General features: G+C 48.5%; 2 protein-coding genes across 3 annotated transcripts; both read right to left on the reverse strand.

Annotated features, from left to right (window-relative positions):
• Nucleotides 1-393: 393 nt before the first annotated feature.
• GSTT2B (glutathione S-transferase theta 2B) lies at nt 394-6,712 on the reverse strand. Of its 2 annotated transcripts, none has more exons than XM_036393617.2 (5): nt 6,521-6,712; nt 3,379-3,466; nt 2,633-2,783; nt 1,476-1,652; nt 394-628 (listed from the first exon to the last, which is right to left on the reverse strand). In XM_036393617.2, exons 1-5 carry the CDS (start codon nt 6,630-6,632, stop codon nt 431-433), a joined length of 726 nt encoding a protein of 241 aa, XP_036249510.1. In that variant the 5' UTR covers nt 6,633-6,712; the 3' UTR covers nt 394-430. The 2 variants fall into 2 exon arrangements, with proteins under 2 accessions (XP_036249510.1, XP_036249511.1); XM_036393618.2 differs by having other exon boundaries at nt 394-687.
• A 781-nt stretch (nt 6,713-7,493) lies between these two features.
• Nucleotides 7,494-18,142, reverse strand: DDX51 (DEAD-box helicase 51). Its single transcript, XM_036393510.1, has 16 exons — nt 18,098-18,142; nt 17,539-17,915; nt 16,927-17,153; nt 16,679-16,829; nt 15,124-15,269; nt 14,330-14,401; nt 14,054-14,160; nt 13,262-13,370; nt 12,751-12,896; nt 11,926-12,118; nt 11,207-11,322; nt 11,002-11,118; nt 9,978-10,079; nt 9,654-9,717; nt 8,903-9,037; nt 7,494-8,034 (listed from the first exon to the last, which is right to left on the reverse strand). Exons 1-16 carry the CDS (start codon nt 18,118-18,120, stop codon nt 8,008-8,010), a joined length of 2,112 nt encoding a protein of 703 aa, XP_036249403.1. The 5' UTR covers nt 18,121-18,142; the 3' UTR covers nt 7,494-8,007.
• Nucleotides 18,143-18,370: the final 228 nt, after the last annotated feature.

Raw genomic sequence — 18,370 nt, forward strand, 5'->3', positions numbered from 1 at the left:
GCACTGTTTCCACCTGGCAAAGTGAAAACCATCTGCTACAGAGTTTTTTCCTTGTTTCGGACACACCCGTTCTGCCATACCCTCAGGAAACCTTTGCTCTGGCCAGGAAAACTCAGAGCAGAGGTGGGAGGGCAGCTCTGGTGCCCCTGTTCCCACACAGACTGAGCCACCTCAGCTCTGAAACACATCCAGTGGTGCTGGAGCATGAAAGAAAAGCCTGCAGGGCTACACTTCCCCTGCTGCAGTGGACAAGAGGGAAAAGCTGCTCGTGGCAGTCTAAGATGTATTTTTCTTCCCTTCTAAGTTGCAGAAAGGCTGTGAATGAAGGGAAGTGCATTTTGTGGAATGGTGTTTATGATTTTTAGAAGAAATGCTGAAAGACTACAATAAGCCTTCAGAAGAATAATCCATTTTATTAGAGCACAACCTTCTAATTCTGCTTTAGGAGCTGCTGCTTGAAATTCTCCAGCAACTCAGGTGCAAACTGGTCAGCAGTCAAGTTCTTAACGTTCATAATCTCCTGGTGGGCTTCCAGGAAGAGCTCCTTCCCCACAGCCTCTTCCACCCGCCCGCGCCACGCCGCTAACGCCGGCCTCTCCTCAAACAGGGCATAGCCAGCACACACGGGCTGCAGAGACACACAGAGCACCCAAATGAGGCTAACAGGGCATAGCCAGCACACACGGGCTGCAGAGACACAGACAGACCCCAGTGAGGCAAACAGGGCATAGCCAGCACACACTGACACAGAGTGAGGCAAACAGGGCATAGCCAGCACACACAGACACAGAGTGAGGCTAATAGGGCACAGCCAGCACACACTGGGGCTGCAGAGACACAGACACACCCCAGTGAGGCTAACAGGGCATAGCCAGCACACACAGGGGCTGCAGAGACACACACACAGACAGGTACAGAGTGAGGCACACAGGGCACAGCCAGCACACGGGGCTGCAGAGACACAGACAGACCCAGAGTGAGGCACACAGGGCATCTGCCAGGGATGGACCCCATGGAAATGGATGTGCTTCTGGCTCAAGGCAGCAGACACTCATGACATCAGGTGGAGCTCACCTCTGGCTCTTGGGTCATAGGAGGCAAGTGGTGACACCTCAGCAGCTGCTGTGCCTTGGGACATGCAGCCAAGAGCTCTGCCATGGCTAACCCCAGAATGGTCCAACACAGAACATGGAAGTCCATGCACACCAGCACAGCTCTTCCAAATATCTGTACTTTCCTGTCTAGTTTGTAATTTATCTTTCTTTCCTGACGAATGCTGTCCATATTTCTATAGAAAGAGCTGTTTCATCAAAGTAGGTTTTCCCCAGTAAACTTAATTGTGATCAAAGTCAAAAAGGAGCAAGATTTAACCCCAGGGAAGATCTGCCATTACAGAGCTGGGGGTGCAGCAGCCCCCCTGGCCTGGCCTGGCCACAGCCCAGCTCACATCCAGCAGTGCTGGGGTTGCTGCTCACCTGCATGAGCTCCACCAGTGCTACCAGGTCTGCCAGGGAGACCTCACTGCCTGCAATGAAGGGCTTGTCCTGCAAGAACTTCTCCTCAAACTGCTTCAGGGCAACGTTCAGCTCCTCAGTGGCAAACTCCAGTTTCTCTGGAGGAAGTGGCTGGCCTGTGATGAGAGGCAGCAGCACCTGGCAGGGAGAAGAAACAACTGGCTTTTTATGTGTTTCCTTCCAAATGTACTCATCACACTCTCACTGCCACCTTCTGAGGATCCCTCACCAGCCATGCATGGGAATAACCAGAGCTGCTCATCAGCCTTGCCAGGTTTACATTAATGTCAGTCCCTACTTCCTGCCTCTCCTTGTCTGCTGCCTGGAAATCTGAAAATTCAGCCACAAGAGTCTCCTCTCAAAGTGATGCCTTGTGAAGGCTGGCCTAGAACAGAGACCAGACAGAGCTGAAGAATAAAGTAGGGATTTGTTAAAAGGCCTCAATGGATCAACCTTGGGCAGCACAAGAGCCCAGCCAGGGCTGCACCCAAGATGAACCAAAATGGTCACAAAATGGACAGCTGGTCACAGTGTCTCTCACTTGTATAAGTTCTGCTCCATTTGCATATTGGAGTTCATTGTCCAATTACAGCTCCAGCCCATGAAGTCCCATCCTTTGTGTTTTTCTCTCTTCAGCCCATGTTGTTTGTGCTCTTGGGCCTGAGATTTGGATCATTTGTCTTTGGTCCCCATCAAGAGAAGGAATTGTTTTGTCTCCCTGCTCTGTGCAGAGAGCTCACCAACCCAGACCCACACACTAAAGCAGAACAGAATCTGGAAAATATAAAAGCTAAACCTGAGGCATCAAAGGGAAGACTGTATCATCTGCCAGCACCTGCATTTTGTTTTTCAGAGGGAGATTGTCTCTTTCCATGAAGCTGGGCAGCCAGCACTGAGCTGTCTGGGGGAGCTCTCACCCACTGCATTTACCCTGGATTTACCTTTGCCTGCAGCAGGAAGGATCCAGCCTACTTCACTTAGGCTCATTTCAGCAGCCAAGTCACTTTTGTTCCTATCTCTCACTTGGTTTGTACATTTGCTGAGAAAGGCCCTGCAGACAGGCAGGCCATTTCCCTCACAGCCCTTAGCACCTCATTTTTGATGTATAATGGTTTTACCTTGCTTAAGAACAGCTTGCTCCCCTTGGCACGGATGTTGACGTGCTGCCAGGCCAGGTACTCATCAACCCTGGCCCTTTTCTGCAGGTCAGCTGGGTACCAGTGATCAGGAGTCTTGAATTTCCGGACCAGGTACAGGAGGATTGCAATGCTGCCCAGAGAGCAAGACAGACCAGTGAGCTGATCATCTGAGATTAAAGCACCTCGTCCTTTCTTTTCCCCCAAATTCTGCATTGCTGGACAAGCAGCCACACAAACCTGATGGGAGTCAGGCAGAAGTGCAGCAGGGCACAGCACAGGAGAGAGTTTGTGCTGCTGCCTGTGGACCACAATCTAATACAAGTAATTGCCCAGTTTTGAGCAAATAGAAGCTGCAGAATGAGTTTATACCAAATCTGAGCTTCACATTGCCTGGCCATCCAGCTTTATGCCAGATTTCCTGCACTGGCCTACAGTCTCCAGCTGCAGGCAGAGAGCAGGACACCTGGACAGGTATTTAAGCTCAGAAACAATGCCTACAAAGCAGCAAAGTAGCTCCAAGCAGCAGCTTTTTCTACTGTTAATGCTGCTCAAGTCGCTTACGTAAGATAGCTTCTCTTGAAACACAGATTTGTTAGGTACAAGTGGAACAAAGGAGAGGAGGGAGACAAAAACCTGTCTGGACTGGAGTGCCAGCAGTACCCTGGCAGAACCCAAGCACTGGATAAACAACACTGCAGTGGGGATTGAGTTTATTGGAGCCTCACCTCTCTGCTAAGGTGAAAGAGCCATCCCTGAGTGCAGGCACCTTCATCAGGACGTTCACCTTCCGGAACTCCTCTGTCTTGTGCTGCCCTGAGCAGGGAAAGGAGAAGTTTTACTTGGCAGGGATACTCAGGACCTGTTGTAAATACCTGAGGAGTTTGTGGGGACTGTCCAGCTTCAAGTTCCTGTTTCTGATTGTACAAATTGAGTCTGTATCAAGTTTGTAAGCAATGAGTGAGTGCTGCAGGTGAGTAGGGGGCTAGCCCTGTGCTATCAGCTTTCCTGCTGATCATTGCCTGCATGCCAGACCCACCTATGGCCCAAGGGCAGCATGGTTAGGAGTCCTTTCATACCATCAGCACTTGACAGCCTGGGGCTCTATCCACTACAAGCTTGTGCCTGGAAGTACCTGTCCTGTACAAAGCCAGGGGGATCTCACTAACCCTTTCCCCCAAGGAAGGGAGGACAGTGAGAAAGCAGAGAGATACCTTTTTCTGGAAGATAATGTAATTTATATTCAACTATACTTTCTAAAGTCCACAGATGAAAATAAATTCCTGTTATTCCATGTAAGTACTTCATTACAGATGAAGTTTCAATTAGCTCCTGTGCATCTTGCAATCTTCTGTAAGAGCAAATATGGATTTGAGGTTCCTTTTAAGGTATCTTGTAGGACCTCCCCAAAAGGTAGGCAGAGTGAATCTGACAGGAGAAGGTGCTTTGCTCATCTGAGGTCTCAGTGTACTCCATTCTGTCTGAAACCAGTCCCAGAAGCCTTGTTCTATGTGACTTGTTTGTGACAGCCTTTTCCACCCACTCACTCCAGCCACACGTGGCTGCCTGGGTGTTCAAGCCTCTCTAATGTGTAACTAACCTTGTGCCCCGTCCTGCCGTGTGAGCCACCTGAGAATCTGTGTGCCAGAGGAGATGCTCTGGAAGCAAATTTAGCTTTTCTGTACTTGGCAAACCTGATTTGTGACTATTCCCCTGTCACTTGGCTCACAGCCCACTTTCCCTACCCCTCTCAAAAAGATGAAGTGTGCAGATTCCAGGTCTTCAGGTGTCCTTTGAATGCCAGGTGATCCCTACCCATTCTCACTCCTTCTACCCCCTTCATTGACACCTGCCCTGCTGGGGGCTGAGAGCTTTTCTGGGGCATCACATTTAAGGCACCAGCTCAGTTCTGAGTCTCAGCTCCCTCACCTTGTCCTTACAAACTGTGCAGTATGATCCTCCCCCACTGTGGCACCCAGTGCAGGTACCTGGAGAGCTTCCCCAGGGCATGGGAGGTGCACTCTGCAGGAATGGGATGAGATGCACCCAAATCACCCATCTCAAATCCAAAAGCAGATTCCCAAAGGGCACAGAGCATTGGGAATCTGTGATTTAATTCCCTTTCCTTCACTTCCCCTATCTTTGAGTTTCAGTTGTTCCTTTTCCTTTGGTGCTCTCATTCCTTGCTTTTGTTTCCTCTCCTTTGCTCCAGTGTCTCACCACAACAATTAATTTATTGGGAAAGAAGGGGAAGGACACAAGATGAGCCAGCCCCCAGCTACAAAGAATTGCAAAAGCTTTTGCTATGAGACAAGTGGGAGGAAAGCCACAGTAAAGGTACAACCAACACACAGCTCAGGTACAGGGGAACACCCAAAGACTCAACCACAACATGTCTGGGGTTTCTCTCAGGTTGGAGTCTCTTTTGTTCCTTCCCCAATTTCAGCTCCAGGAGCCTTCTCATCTTTCATTGTTTTTAAGCATTACTTACTGAGGCCTTTTTATGCCCAATGCATTACCTTAATTTCAAATCTATCAGATATCTGGAGAGGTTGAAGGATAGGGTTTACCAGCTTCAATTACAAAGAAAGAAGATACAGATCTTTGGATCTCCTTTGGTGAAAAGACACCTTTGGACAGGCTCCTACCAGTTATCAGTTGGTTTGAACCCAACCAAACCACCTCCCTTCACTTCTCAGTGTTCACACTACTGCCAGCTGCACTGTCTCGCTCCACAGCCTTCTCAAGCCGGTCCTCAACCCTCCCAAAATAACCAGACCACAAACCACAGGAGCCAGTGGAGCCCCCCGAGGGGCAGCCCTACCCCTGCCCTGCCCCACCTGCCCGTGGGGACAGCTCAAGCTGGTGCATGACAGCCTCCCGAGGGGGGAACCCCTGCCACAGGGGAAGGGCTGCTCTCAGCAGCTGCTCCTGCTCACCAGAGCACACGTTTTTCTAAGCTGAATTCCTGAGCAAGAGCCACACACCTCGGCGGTGCCCACCCATACACCAACGTCCCATCTCTGCAGCTTTTTGTTTCCCATCTGAATGGGGAATGCCCCAGACCTGGCACATCCTGAGCGTTTCTCAGAAAAGCGTCTCTGTTTCTCAGAGGCCCATTTTGTGCTGGGTGGGGTCGATTTCAAAGATATCACATGCCTTGGCAGGGTCCTGTTTGCTGCAGAGGAGCACAGGCACTGAAATCAGCACTTAAACGACACGATTGCAGAATTTGGTATGGTTTTTGTGTAGGCACCAGGAACCACCTGCAGCAGGAGGGCCACCCCACCCTCTCTCAGCGTCTCACACTGGTGGGGACGGTGAGTACCTTCCTGCTTCCACCCGCGGGCCGGGGTCCAGCGGGCATCCCCCCGGGAGCGGCCAAGGGAGCAGCGGGACCCCGCAAAGGCGGGGCTGGGACAGCCCCAAAGCCCAGAGCTGGGACAGGCTGGGACCTCCGCACAGCCGGGGCTGGGACAGGCTGGGACACGGCAAAGCCGGGGCTGGGACAGGCTGGGACAGCCCCAAAGCCCAGAGCTGGGACAGGCTGGGACATCCGCACAGCCGGGGCTGGGACAGGCTGGGACACGGCAAACCTGGGGCTGGGACTGAGCAGAGGGACACCCGCAAAGCCGGGGCTGGGACAGGCTGGGACAGCGCAAAGCCGGGGCTGGGACAGCCCCAAAGCCCAGGGCTGGGACACCGCACAGCCGGGGCTGGGACAGGCTGGGACAGCCCCAAAGCCCAGAGCTGGGACAGCGCAAAGCCGGGGCTGGGACAGCCCCAAAGCCCAGGGCTGGGACAGGCTGGGACAGCGCAAAGCCGGGGCTGGGACAGCCCGGGACGCAGCGGTGCCCCCGCCCCGCTCACCCTTGGCCAGCTGCACCCGCTTGAACTCGAAGGGGATGTTGTTGCTCCGGGCGAAGATGTAGAGCGCCCGGCAGGGCTGCGAGAGCAGGTCCAGGTACAGCTCCAGCCCCATCGTGTCGCTGTCGCTGCCGCCCACGGCCGGTCCTGTTAAACCCGGCCCGCCCGGTCCCGCCGCACCGGGCCCGCCCCGCGCAGGGCGGGGCAGCAACGCCCGCCCCTCCCACCGGGGCGGGGCCGGACCCACGGGACAGGGCCCGAAGCTCAGCCGGGCTCCGCACCTTCCAGCCGGAGCTTGTCCCGGTAAGTGCCCTTAGCGAGACAGAAAGCGCAGCCCGGCTGAGGGGGTGTGAGAGGCGCATCCTGGTTCTGCCCCTGGGAGCTCACAGCTCTTGCACAAGAGGATTTCCCAGTCCTGTGACTCCAGCAGCTGCCCAGACACCCGTGCTATGGAAAAACAACTGGAGAGCAAGCAGGGACGGCAGAACACACACTGCTTCACTGCTATAAAACAACCTCGCTCCTCACAAGATTCAACCACCAGTCCCAAACCCCATTTCTTCAAGATTCCCAGCTTTCAATCATTTTGCTTTGCAAAACAAACCAGAGCTGGAGCCAATCATGAAGGAAAAGCAACCCTTGGAGAGTAGTTGCAGGCCACAGATACATGGCAGCTCTAAGCCTTCTGCCAGGACAGCTAAAAATACCATGGCATGTGTCAAATACAGACTTATGGATTGCAGTGACACCAGCTGGCTCCAGGACATTCATATTCCATATCAGACATTTCAGTCTGCATTAATATCAATCTACACTTAACAATACCTGCTGTTACCTCTGGTGTAGAACACTGGAGGGAAACAACACAGACAAGAAAAGGACAAGGCACAGGGCTGTAACAGTGAAAAGTCCTTTAAGCAATATCTCCATCCCTAATCATAAAATACTGTGAGTTAGAAGGGACCCACAAAGATCATAAAGTCCAGTTCCTGAGCCCAGGAATCTTTATTAGACACTGGTTTAAAAATATATATAATATTTATTTAATATTGACTTAAAAGTTGGAGTCACTGCACCTGGAGCAGCTCTTCAAACACATTTCTGCTTTAGGCACTGCACAGGTGTTTATGCATCTGCAGACACACAGAACCATTGTCCCAGGGCAGGAGTGAGGGCCCAGCCCTCACCACTGGAGCACAGCAGTTCCATCAGGCCACACTCAGGCTGGTGGTAATTTACACATGCCAGCAGGATATGATGCAAAGTCCTCTTCAAGACAATCCGTATCTCAAAATTTATCTTTTTTTCTTTTTTTTTTAAACCAGCAACTGAACTCTGTTCAGTGTCCTTGAAAGAGGAATAAGGCAATAGCTGACATGAGATATGATAAGGTTGAGGAACTGAGGGGCCATGACTCAGTGCTGGGAGCAGCCATGGCCTGTCCCACGCAGCAGCTTCAGTGCCACCTCAGCCAGCTCAGCTTCCACTCCTCAGGCTCGCTTCTGTGCTCGCTCACTCTGTTCAAAATTAAAGTTGAGAAGGTGACTGAAGATGCCCCTGTCCCAGAGTCACACAGAAGGGACTTCAGGGAGGAACAGGACTCTATAATAAATTTATTAATAAACCTTTCTGTCCCAGTTCTCAAACATTCCTAGTCTACAACTCAAAATCATCATGTTTCAGGGCCAGGTATTTATGAGTTCTCAGATTAGAGAGCAGAGCACTTTGCCCAAATCATGCAGCACAAAGTCTATTAGGGATCCCTAGTCCACCCATCTGGCAAGGTAAATGCTACCCTGCTTTTGTCTCAAAGTTCTCAACTTCACACTGGTGTACAAAAAAGGGCCTGCAGATAGCTGTACATTACAGTCTTAAACTCTGTAATGATAAAAGGTTTAATCTCTGCACTTTGCTTGCAGTCCTCTGGGTAGCTGAATCACAGAATTATGAGGTTGGAAGAGACCTCTAAAATCAAAAATCCCAGCTACAAAATCCCAGCTGTAAAAATCCCAGCTACAGAGGTAAAGAGAAGGGCAGAATAGAAAAAACCACCAAAAATCAGAATTGTTTTGGTTGAATCCACCCATTTACCTGGCACTGCCAGGCCTACCACTAAATCACATGCCCAAGTGCCACATGTACACATCCTTTAAACCCCTCCAGGAATGCTGCCTAACTTTGAGAGAAAACCTTTCTCCCCTCCCCAGCCTTTCAGAGTATTCCATAACAATGCACCCACCAAAGCTGCCTTCACCAATGCTGAACTGGGGCTATCACAGATGGAGGAAAGGATCCTGGACTCCAACACTCATGCTAAGCATGAATTGCAATAAAAAAAATCAAACTGCAACTTGCACAGCTTGTTTTCTTCCCCATTTCAATTACCTTGACTGTCTTCTCAAGCTTACACAGAGCTCCCTCATATTGCTGCACCAGTGGCTTCAGGGAGTTGCCCTTCACTGGGTGTTTCTGGATATCCTGGATGCCAGCATCCCTCAGCATCCGCAGGAAGCGCCGCTCCTGCACGAGACAGACACTGCAGCTGAGACACCCCCTGCCCAGCAGCTACAAAATCAGCACATTTGGGAACATCTGCTTACTCAGGAAATAACTGAAGTTTCCAAGCACAAAGCTCAGCTGACTGGAAAAGGTGGGAACTAGTAGGAACTTTATGATCTTTATGCCCCTGCGTGCATCCTTATCAAATAAATCCCACACTGTGGTGGTGTTCCCAGGGGTCCCAGGATGAGGGAAGAGATGAGAATCTTGACTCCATGTTTCAGAAGGTTTACTATTTTATGATATATGATTATATTAAAAGAAAATGATGTATTAAAACTATACTAAAAGAATAGAAGAAAGGATTTCATCAGAAGGCTTGAAAGGAATAGAAAGGAATGGAATGATAATAAAATCTTGTGACTGACCAGAGAGTCTGAGACAGCTGGACTGTGATTGGCCATGAATTAAGAAACAACCACATAAGACCAATCCCAGATGCACCTGTTGCATTCCACAGCAGCAGATAACCATTGGTTACATTTTGTTCCTGAGGCCTCTCAGCTTCTCAGGAGAAAAAATCCTAACAAAAGGATTTTTCATAAAATATGTCTGTGACACCACACCAAAGACATACCTGAATTCTAAGGACCAAGCTGAAAGCAACACCTGCTTCTCCTGCACGAGCTGTTCTTCCAACCCTGAAAACAGAGAAAGTAGCTTCAAGTCAGGTTAGCCCCACAGTCACTGGCATTATCAACTCCAAGATTTTGATGCTGAAATTCTCCAGTTTTAAGAAACTCTGATTGCAAGCAATGCTAGGCTTAATTTTTGCTAGAAAACTATTTGCATATTAAAGTAAAAAGAAAAGCTAAAAGCCCTTTTAAGTGCATGTCACCTTTGCTAAATATTTCAAAGTAAACCAAGCTCAGACACCTTCCTCTTGCTCCTGCTGTCTTACCGGTGAATGTAGGTCCTGATGAACTGGGGTGCATCGTAGTTTATCACATAATTCACTCCTTTCACATCAATCCCTCGGGCTGTGGCATCTGTGCTGATTAACCTGTTTGTAAATGTATGTTTAGTCATTTTCAGGTAACATCTCAGGCACTACACACACAAATAAAACACCAGTGAACACAGCACAACTCTTGCTGATCTCTGCCTCTGAGGCTGGCAGCAGCACTCCAAGTCACCCCTTATTGCCACTGCCCTTGTGAGCTGCCCACAGAGCTCTGAGCATCACTACAGCCTTGTCACCCTCTGCTGAGCATGAAAAGTTACTGGGTGTTCCCAGGTTCTCCAAGCATGCCAGACACCTCCCAGCTCATACAAATCTCTAAGGAATCTGAACATTCCATACAAGCACAGAACACACAAATAGTGAGGTGAGAAATTCCAGTAGTCAAGGAGGAATTCATACACCAGGTTTGGATAAAAAGAACACCCAGAAAATAAGTTTTCACCTTTTCCTCAGAGACATTGCAAGACACAATATAGCTACCAAAACCACAATGCAAATCACAGACATGAGTAGAAGTAGACCTGTATGCCAGTCTGAGCAGGGATTGCCTCAGTAGGAAGCTGTAACACTAAACACAGTTTCAGCACCAACATCCATTTCCACCCTACAAGCACCAGATGCCCAGCACAAAAATTAAACTACAGATTTGCAAATCTGTGTGTTTTAGGCAACTCTATGAACACACATTTGTATTTATTGCTTGTTATAAAACAATACTAGAAATTCAGACTGCAGCTAGAGTAGAACAAGCTGAGTTACATGAATGATAAACAATTCAAAGCCACAAACCCAGGTCTCATACCCCTTCTGCAACAAACTCCTGCATGTTTTAGATGACCTCAAGTAACTGTGTCCCACCTGTCCCACCCTGGACCCAACTGTGTCCGTTTTCTGTTTAGCTTTTTACACTGCCAACAGCCTGTGCTGGAAAACATACAGGAAACTAGTTTAAGATGCTCACAGTTGTATTTTTCCTTGTTCAAACTCCTTCATGGTTCTCTTTCTCTCATTTGGAGTTAACCGAGAAGAAAACTCTGCCACCGTGATGCCACCAAAAGCTTGAACCAGCAGGAACAACCTGCAGGTAAACAAGAGAGAAACTGTCACTTCTTTATCTCTGAAAGATCCCTTGACAGATCCCTACCAGTGATCTCATTCATGTTTACCTGTGAGAGGCTTCCCTGGAGTTGGTGAAGCACAACACACGGGTGAATTTCATTTTCAGCATGAAATACAAGAGCAGCAAAGGCTTGGAGTTCAGGTCACAAGGCACGTAACATTGCTGTCAACAGGGAAGGAGTTCAGAGACAAAAATCACCTCTTGCCAAGACTACCCTGAAACCCACAGCCTGTCCATGACCCACACAGGCTTGGATGTTTTATAGCTGACTAACAGCAGCAAAACCAGAGCCCATAATGCAATCCCCTTTAGAACAAACAGGCTGGCAGATCCAACACGAGTGGAGCCAGGAGAGCTGAGTTGTTCTAATGCTCTTACACCTCCACAGCAAGTAACAGCATGCACTGCCCTCCTGCCTACAGGCTGGCCTGTGCATACATGTCTTGAAATGAATGTTACACATATGGACAATTGATAGGGCCTACTACATTATTATGATTTCCTAGTTCCACTCCCCATTGCTGCTAAATTTAATTCCACATGAAGACAGATTAATTTAAAAATAATCAAATCTTAGCCAAATGAACATTAAGTAATGAGAAAACAAATGTGCAAAGGTACAGCTCTCTGGGTCATATATACTCCCAAAGCCACTTTTGCAAGGAAACACAGGGAAGACACACTTGTTTTAGGGTAAAACCACTAGACAGTTCAGAATTAAATGAATCTTCAAGCATAACTTATTAAAAAGAATTCACATCATACCGACAGCCCCTCTGGGAGTGTGTATTTATTATTGGTACTTTGTTCAGTTTCTATTCCATCTCTGTTTTTCTCGGAATACACAGATGTGAAGAGACGAGGCTGGAATAAATCCAGCTGCTGCAATTTCTCTGGGTCCTGGGTCAGTGTGGCTGAAAACAGCAGTTTCTGTAAGGGTATCTGAGGAGAGCAGGAACTGAAAGAAACAGCACACAGAAACTGGGCTTTGAGGATGGGGCAAAGGAGCTTCACCCCAAGTGCCTTCACATGATGTAAGGGAAGCAATCAATGCTCTTTGATGCTCTTTTCCTGCCCTGGGCCTTTCCTGTAGGCTCTTTTCCACCTTTGTTTTATGGTGGAGTTCACAGACAGAACTGATGAGCATTCTCAGTCAAGTGCACAACCCCAATCCATTACTGCTGCACAAGTCCCTGCACCCTGCTTACCCCTCTTCTCATTCTAGTCATGTCCTTCCTTGGCCATTCACCTCAGTTTCTGACACATCTCTGCCACTGCTGTACAAAAACAGCAGCTGCAGATAGTTAACTGCAAGAGTTTTCCTCCAAATCCATTACTCAGCTGTGCCAGAAGGCATTGCTATAGTTACTGTGCAAATGAATCACAGATTTGCAATATTTGTGCTTCCTTTTGATGCTCCTTTAGTCTACATAAGGAAAGCCTGGAGAACACAATACTTAATCTGGCATCAGCTCTTCACTGCCTTATTTTGGTAGGCATTTCTCAGAGGAATCAAGCTTTGAGACTCTGTGTGGCAGGGCAGTGACATCCAAGTGCTATCAGTTCAAAGAAATGCACTCTGCAACTTACCTGGCTGCTGTTAAAGGCCCTGGCTTGGTTCTCTGAAAAAGCATGCTGGAGCCAGAGTGATTTTCTCCTTGGAATGCAGCTTTGACAATTTGGTTCAGACAGTTCTGGTGCATGTCATCAATCATACGGTCAGCTTCATCCACGACCTGAGTTCACAAGGATGAAAACCACCACTTGTTAAATACTGGCAGCTTTTATTTTCCTTTATATCTGTAACCAGTGAGCCAGAAGGCAAGATAATGGAAGCTTCTAGTCAACAGAATTGCTTTCCTTGCCCATCCTTACTCCAAGTTTGCAAGAGCCTAAGAGAGAAGGGGAAGTGGGTGGATGCTTGGGTGTCACGAGTTGGAATCAAACATCTCATCTTGTGACTGCTCCCTCCTCAATCTGGAGTGCAGACAGGCCCACACACAGCTCCAACAGAGAGGTATTTATGCTGCACACAAGAAGCAAGCAGGAATTAGTGCTGCAGCAGACACTGCTCTCAGATGGGAGAGCTGTGGTGACTCACCAGGAAGCGAAGCTGTGTCAGGCTGAAGCCTGGGGTCTGGTTGATGTGATCCGTGAGCCTCCCTGGCGTGGCCACCACAATGTCAGCCAGGCTGCAGTAGCCTGTCACTCTGAAAGGACAAGCAGCCCATCAGGAAGTCTCTCTCCTCACAATAAAGCCTGTAGCACAGACCCTAAGGTTTTCCTACCCCTCAATTAACTGAGGAATAACAAAATTCACAAATGGAATTTACACTGGAGAGCATGCAGGGGCAGTGGTGGACACCAAACACCACTCTCCACTGTGCTGCCCTACTTTAAACAGAAAGTGTCACTCTTCACTGCTCTTCAAAAGAGTTTAATTGCAGAAAAACTCCACACAGTCATATGTACCCATGGGCACAAGGTAAACATTTGCATTCTGAGCATTTGCTGTTGAAGAACCCCAAAAATCCAGTGAAACATTACAATCACAAAACAGGGGTAGTAACAAGCACCGTGACAAAGACAGAACCACCAGAATCCAACATATAAACCCATTATCCAAAACCATGATAGTCAAAGCCATGACAATCCAGCATATAAACCCATTATCCAAAATCACGATAGCCAAAGCCATGATAGTCCAGCATATAAACCCATTATCCAAAACCATGATAGCCAAAGCCATGATAGTCCAGCATATAAACCCATTATCCAAAATCATGATAAAAGCCTGATGCTGTGCTGCAACAGTCCATATCTTGACCCCACCTTAATAACATTAATTAGCATGCAATCTCTATAAACCTTGTCAAAATACCTTTTCACCTACTTTTTCTGGACAAGCATCTCCTGCTCCTTTGCAAAAGATTTCTGGCCAGTAATCAAAACAACCTTCAGACCTGTCCCGTCAGTGTAAACGTTGAACACTTTACTCACCTGCAAAGAGGTTAAGAGGCTTTATCAGCTGCAGGAAGTACTTCCCATCCCATGAACAGCATCAAACCCTCTGGCAGGTCTTAGCCTGCTCCACAGAACAGCCAAAGGACTGGCTGCACAGCCTGCCCCTCAGCCCAGCTCTGCTCAGACACAGTGAGGAGTCACATACCTGCTGTGCCAGTTCTTTGGTGGGCAGAACAACCAGAGCTCGGATGTGGCAAACCACTCGATCTAACAGAACCTGCCAAAACAGAGGCCCAGTGAGTCCCTGACAGAACAGGGTTCTTGGGCCTAACCTAGTGAGAGAAGATGGTAAAAAACAAAACATTCTCCCAGTTTTATGTTTCCATTTTTCTCCCTCCACCCTCCCAACTCCTCATGCTGTGCCTGCTGTCTGAGGAAAGGAGTGGGAAGCTGACAAGAAGCTCCCTCAGACAGCTCTGAGCTGCCAATCTGCTGCCTTATGCCCACAAATCCCTGGGCTTTTCCACCTGCTTTGAAGTTCAGGCTTTGCCTGAACAAAAGCGTCATAGACACATTCTATGAAAAATCTTTTCTTTAAGATTTTTTCTCTTGAGAAGCTGAGAGGCCTCAAGAACAAAATGTAACCAATGGTTATCTGTTGCTGTGGAATGCAACAGGTGCATCTGGGATTGGTCTCATGTGCTTGTTTCTAATTCATGGCCAATCACAGTCCAGCTGTCTGGACTGTCTCAGTCAGTCACAAGCTTTTGTTATCATTCTTTTTTCTATTCTTAGCTAACCTTCTAATGAAATCGTTTCTTCTATTCTTTTAGTATAGTTTTAATATAATATATATCATAAAATAATAAATCAATATAAATTCTGAAATATAGAAGCAACATTCTCGTCTCTTCCCTCATCCTAAGACCCCTGTGAACACCACCACACAAAAGCAATGCCAGCATTTCCTCACAGCTACTTCCCTGTCCATGGACTCACCTGCACGATGGGGATGACAAAGGCCAGGGTTTTCCCACTGCCTGTGGGGGCTGACACACAGATGTCCTTGGGGCGGAACCCGCCCCGGCCCAGCAGGTACCCATGGGCTGCACTCTGCAGGATGGCAGGAATCACCTCTGCCTGGACTGAGCAAAACCACAAATACACACTGTATGCTTCACCAACTCACCAAGAGCTGAAAATGTTATACAAAAGCAGAGCTGAACATGTTATGTAAAAGCATATGCTTCACCAACTCACCAAGAGCTGAAAATGTTATATAAAAGCATCTCCAATTCACTGTCATAAAACTCCCTCCAATCACACCACTCTACATAACCTCACCCTCGCTAAACCCTACACTCCTAACTATGCTGCCTATTTCAGCAGCCCTGGGAGGACAAACAGGACTCAACCAAACACAAACTGAAAAATCCTAGCCTTTTCTTCCATCTCCCACCTAGGCTGAATAGCAATCATTATCATCTACAACCCTAAACTCACCCTCCTCAAACTCTACCTATACACTATAATAACTTCAATACAACTCCAATACATATATGTATATATAATATATATATGTATACTTATATATATATATGTACACATACACTGTGTGCTGGCTTCCCAGCATGACCCTGATAGGCCTCAGACACAGCCTAAGTCTCCAGGACTAAGGTCACCCTCTATCCTTGTCCTTGCATCCAGCTCTCCTTTCTTCTTATTTAAGAACTGGCATTTATTGTATCTGTTTGCAAAACTGGCAAAATAACAGAAAACAAACAGATTTCTCTTTTTGTTTGGATATTTTTGTAATGTTTTAATGAGCTGAACGAGTTCCCAGAAAGCTCTGATCAGCAGCAGAGACAGTGGAAAGGAAGGAGCTAAAGCACAAGCTTCCACAAGGAGGAAAACTGTCACAAACATGTTTTATGAAAAATCCTTTCTTAGGATTTTTTCTCTTGAGAAGCTGAGAGGCCTCAGGAACAAAATGTAACCAATGGTTATCTGCTGCTGTGGAATGCAACAGGTGCATCTGGGATTGGTCTCATGTGGTTGTTTTTAATTAATGGCCAATCACAGTCTGGTGGTTTTAGACTCTCTGGTCAGTCACAAGCTTTTGTTATCATTCCTTTTTTATTCTTAGCTAGCTTTCTGATGAAATCCTTCTTCTATTCTTTTAGTATAGTTTTAATATAATATATATCATAAAATAATAAATCAAGCCTTCTGAAACATGGAGTCAGATCCTCATCTCTTCCCTCATCCTGGGACCCCTGTGAACACCACCACAGAAAACTGTGAGGACACAAGTAAGATTTCCCTCTTTGGGCAGCTCTGAGCCATCACTCCAAGCTGTATTTAGGAGCAGGAAAGAGACTTTTACTCAGCCCAGACAAAGCTTTGAGAAAGAAGCGTTAAATCTCCTACAATCACTTTCATGCACTACATTTTGTCCTGCATTTTACTTCACTGCCTACACAAAACACACAGCACCAGACTGCAGGAACTCTTTAAGTCCCTTTAGAAAGAAACAAAAGCACTGGAAAGGCACCTGGAAAAAAGGAGTCTATTCCATTCATCTGCAGCTTTTTCAGCAGCCTGGGGTGGATTCCTGGCACATCCCTGACTGGACACAGATTCTCCCTGATGCGCTTCTGCACCCGCCGGGGCTCAGCAAGCCACTGAGGCAAGAAGGGCTGGACCTGAGGTGAAAGGAGAATATAGCATACCATATGTAAAATAAACTTGTAAAAAGCATTCTTTTCTTATCCATCACCAAAATTCAGTCAGGCTGCTTACCTTCTGCACTGGCTTTGCTTCATAGTCTCCGAGGATCATCATACTGGAGGGGGCACAATCTGCCCCTTCCCCTGAGGCTACTAAGGGCACCTCCTCCTCCACTTTTTCACTGCTCTCTTTCTTCTCTGTTTCATCTCCTTGTGTTTCCTCATCTGTCTTCCTCTTCTTATTAGATTTCTTTTTAAAGTTGTTTCTGTTGTCCTGTTGTTTGATGTCTTCTTCAGAATCTGGAATTTGGGTCACAGCAATATAAAGCTACAGGTCAGAGCACACCACAGAAAAGGGATTTGGCAATGTTACAACACAGGACTTAAGCAACAACTTGCAAGCTCTTTTTTCCTAAAGCCAAGTGCAGAGGACAAACATTTCTTTGCTGGTATAGACACAAGACTGAGGTGATGTGATGTGCTCCCCTCCTGCCCTTACACTAAATTGATCCTCAAAGTTCACAGTATGGGGCCTTCCCTTAAAAGAAAGTGGGAACATACTAAGGAGATGAAAACAAAACCAGGTAAACTGGGCAAGGCACTCAAAGAGCAACTCGTGTCCACTTTTCTGTGTAAACTGTCAGCCACAATGAACTGAAATCCTGCAGCCTCACTTTATGCTCACCTGCTTCAGTCCCCTCTTGCTGCACTTTCGATTTTCTTCTATTTGCTTTCTTCTTCTTTGTGGGGCTGCTGCCATCTGCTGACTCCTCAGTGCCAGCCCTTTCTTCCGAAGGGCTGCGGGGCTGTTTTGTCTTTAGCTTTTTCTGTCTATGCTCACTGGGCTGCTCCTCACTCTCCCTTTTCCTCTTCCCCTTTCCTTCTCGGGGCTCCCCCGCGGGGCTCAGCCCGGGCTCCCCTGGCCCTTCCCTTCCCTGCGGCGGCGCCTCTCGCTGCTTCTTCTGCTGCCGGGCCCTGGCCTGCTGCTGCAGCCGCTCCAGCAGGACCCGCGCCCGGTTCTCGGCCTCCGCCTCCTCCTTGTGCTCATCCTCCTCGCCGTACCTGCAACAGCCCCCACAAAAACCCCCTCAGGCACCGCCCGCACAGAGCTCCGGACACGCTCCCCCGGCCCGAGCCTGAGGTAGCAGATGAAACAGCGAGACCCGGGGCAGGGTCAGGGTCTGGGTGTAGGAGGGGAGCAGGGAGGAGAACGGGAGCAGGGAGCGGGGCCATGCCCGCCGTACCTGCGGATGCAGAACAGCGCCATGGCCACGCCGCCCCACGCCGGCGCACACGGATGACGTCATCGCGCCCCGCGAGGGAACCCTGCACAAGGCTCGAGGCGAGCGCGCCCCCTGCCGGCCGGGGGTGGAATGGGGGGGGGGCAGCGCCGCGCGTGCGCACAGAGGGGCCCTGAGGAGAGGGCGGGAAAGCGCTGAGGGGAGGGAGAGCAGCGGCAGAGCCGGGAGCATCGGGGCGGGACCGGCTGGAACTGGGCGCAGCACCGGCGAGGGACG

Source organism: Molothrus ater, chromosome 18 (assembly GCF_012460135.2).
Source record: "Molothrus ater isolate BHLD 08-10-18 breed brown headed cowbird chromosome 18, BPBGC_Mater_1.1, whole genome shotgun sequence".
NCBI classification, from domain to species: domain Eukaryota; kingdom Metazoa; phylum Chordata; class Aves; order Passeriformes; family Icteridae; genus Molothrus; species Molothrus ater.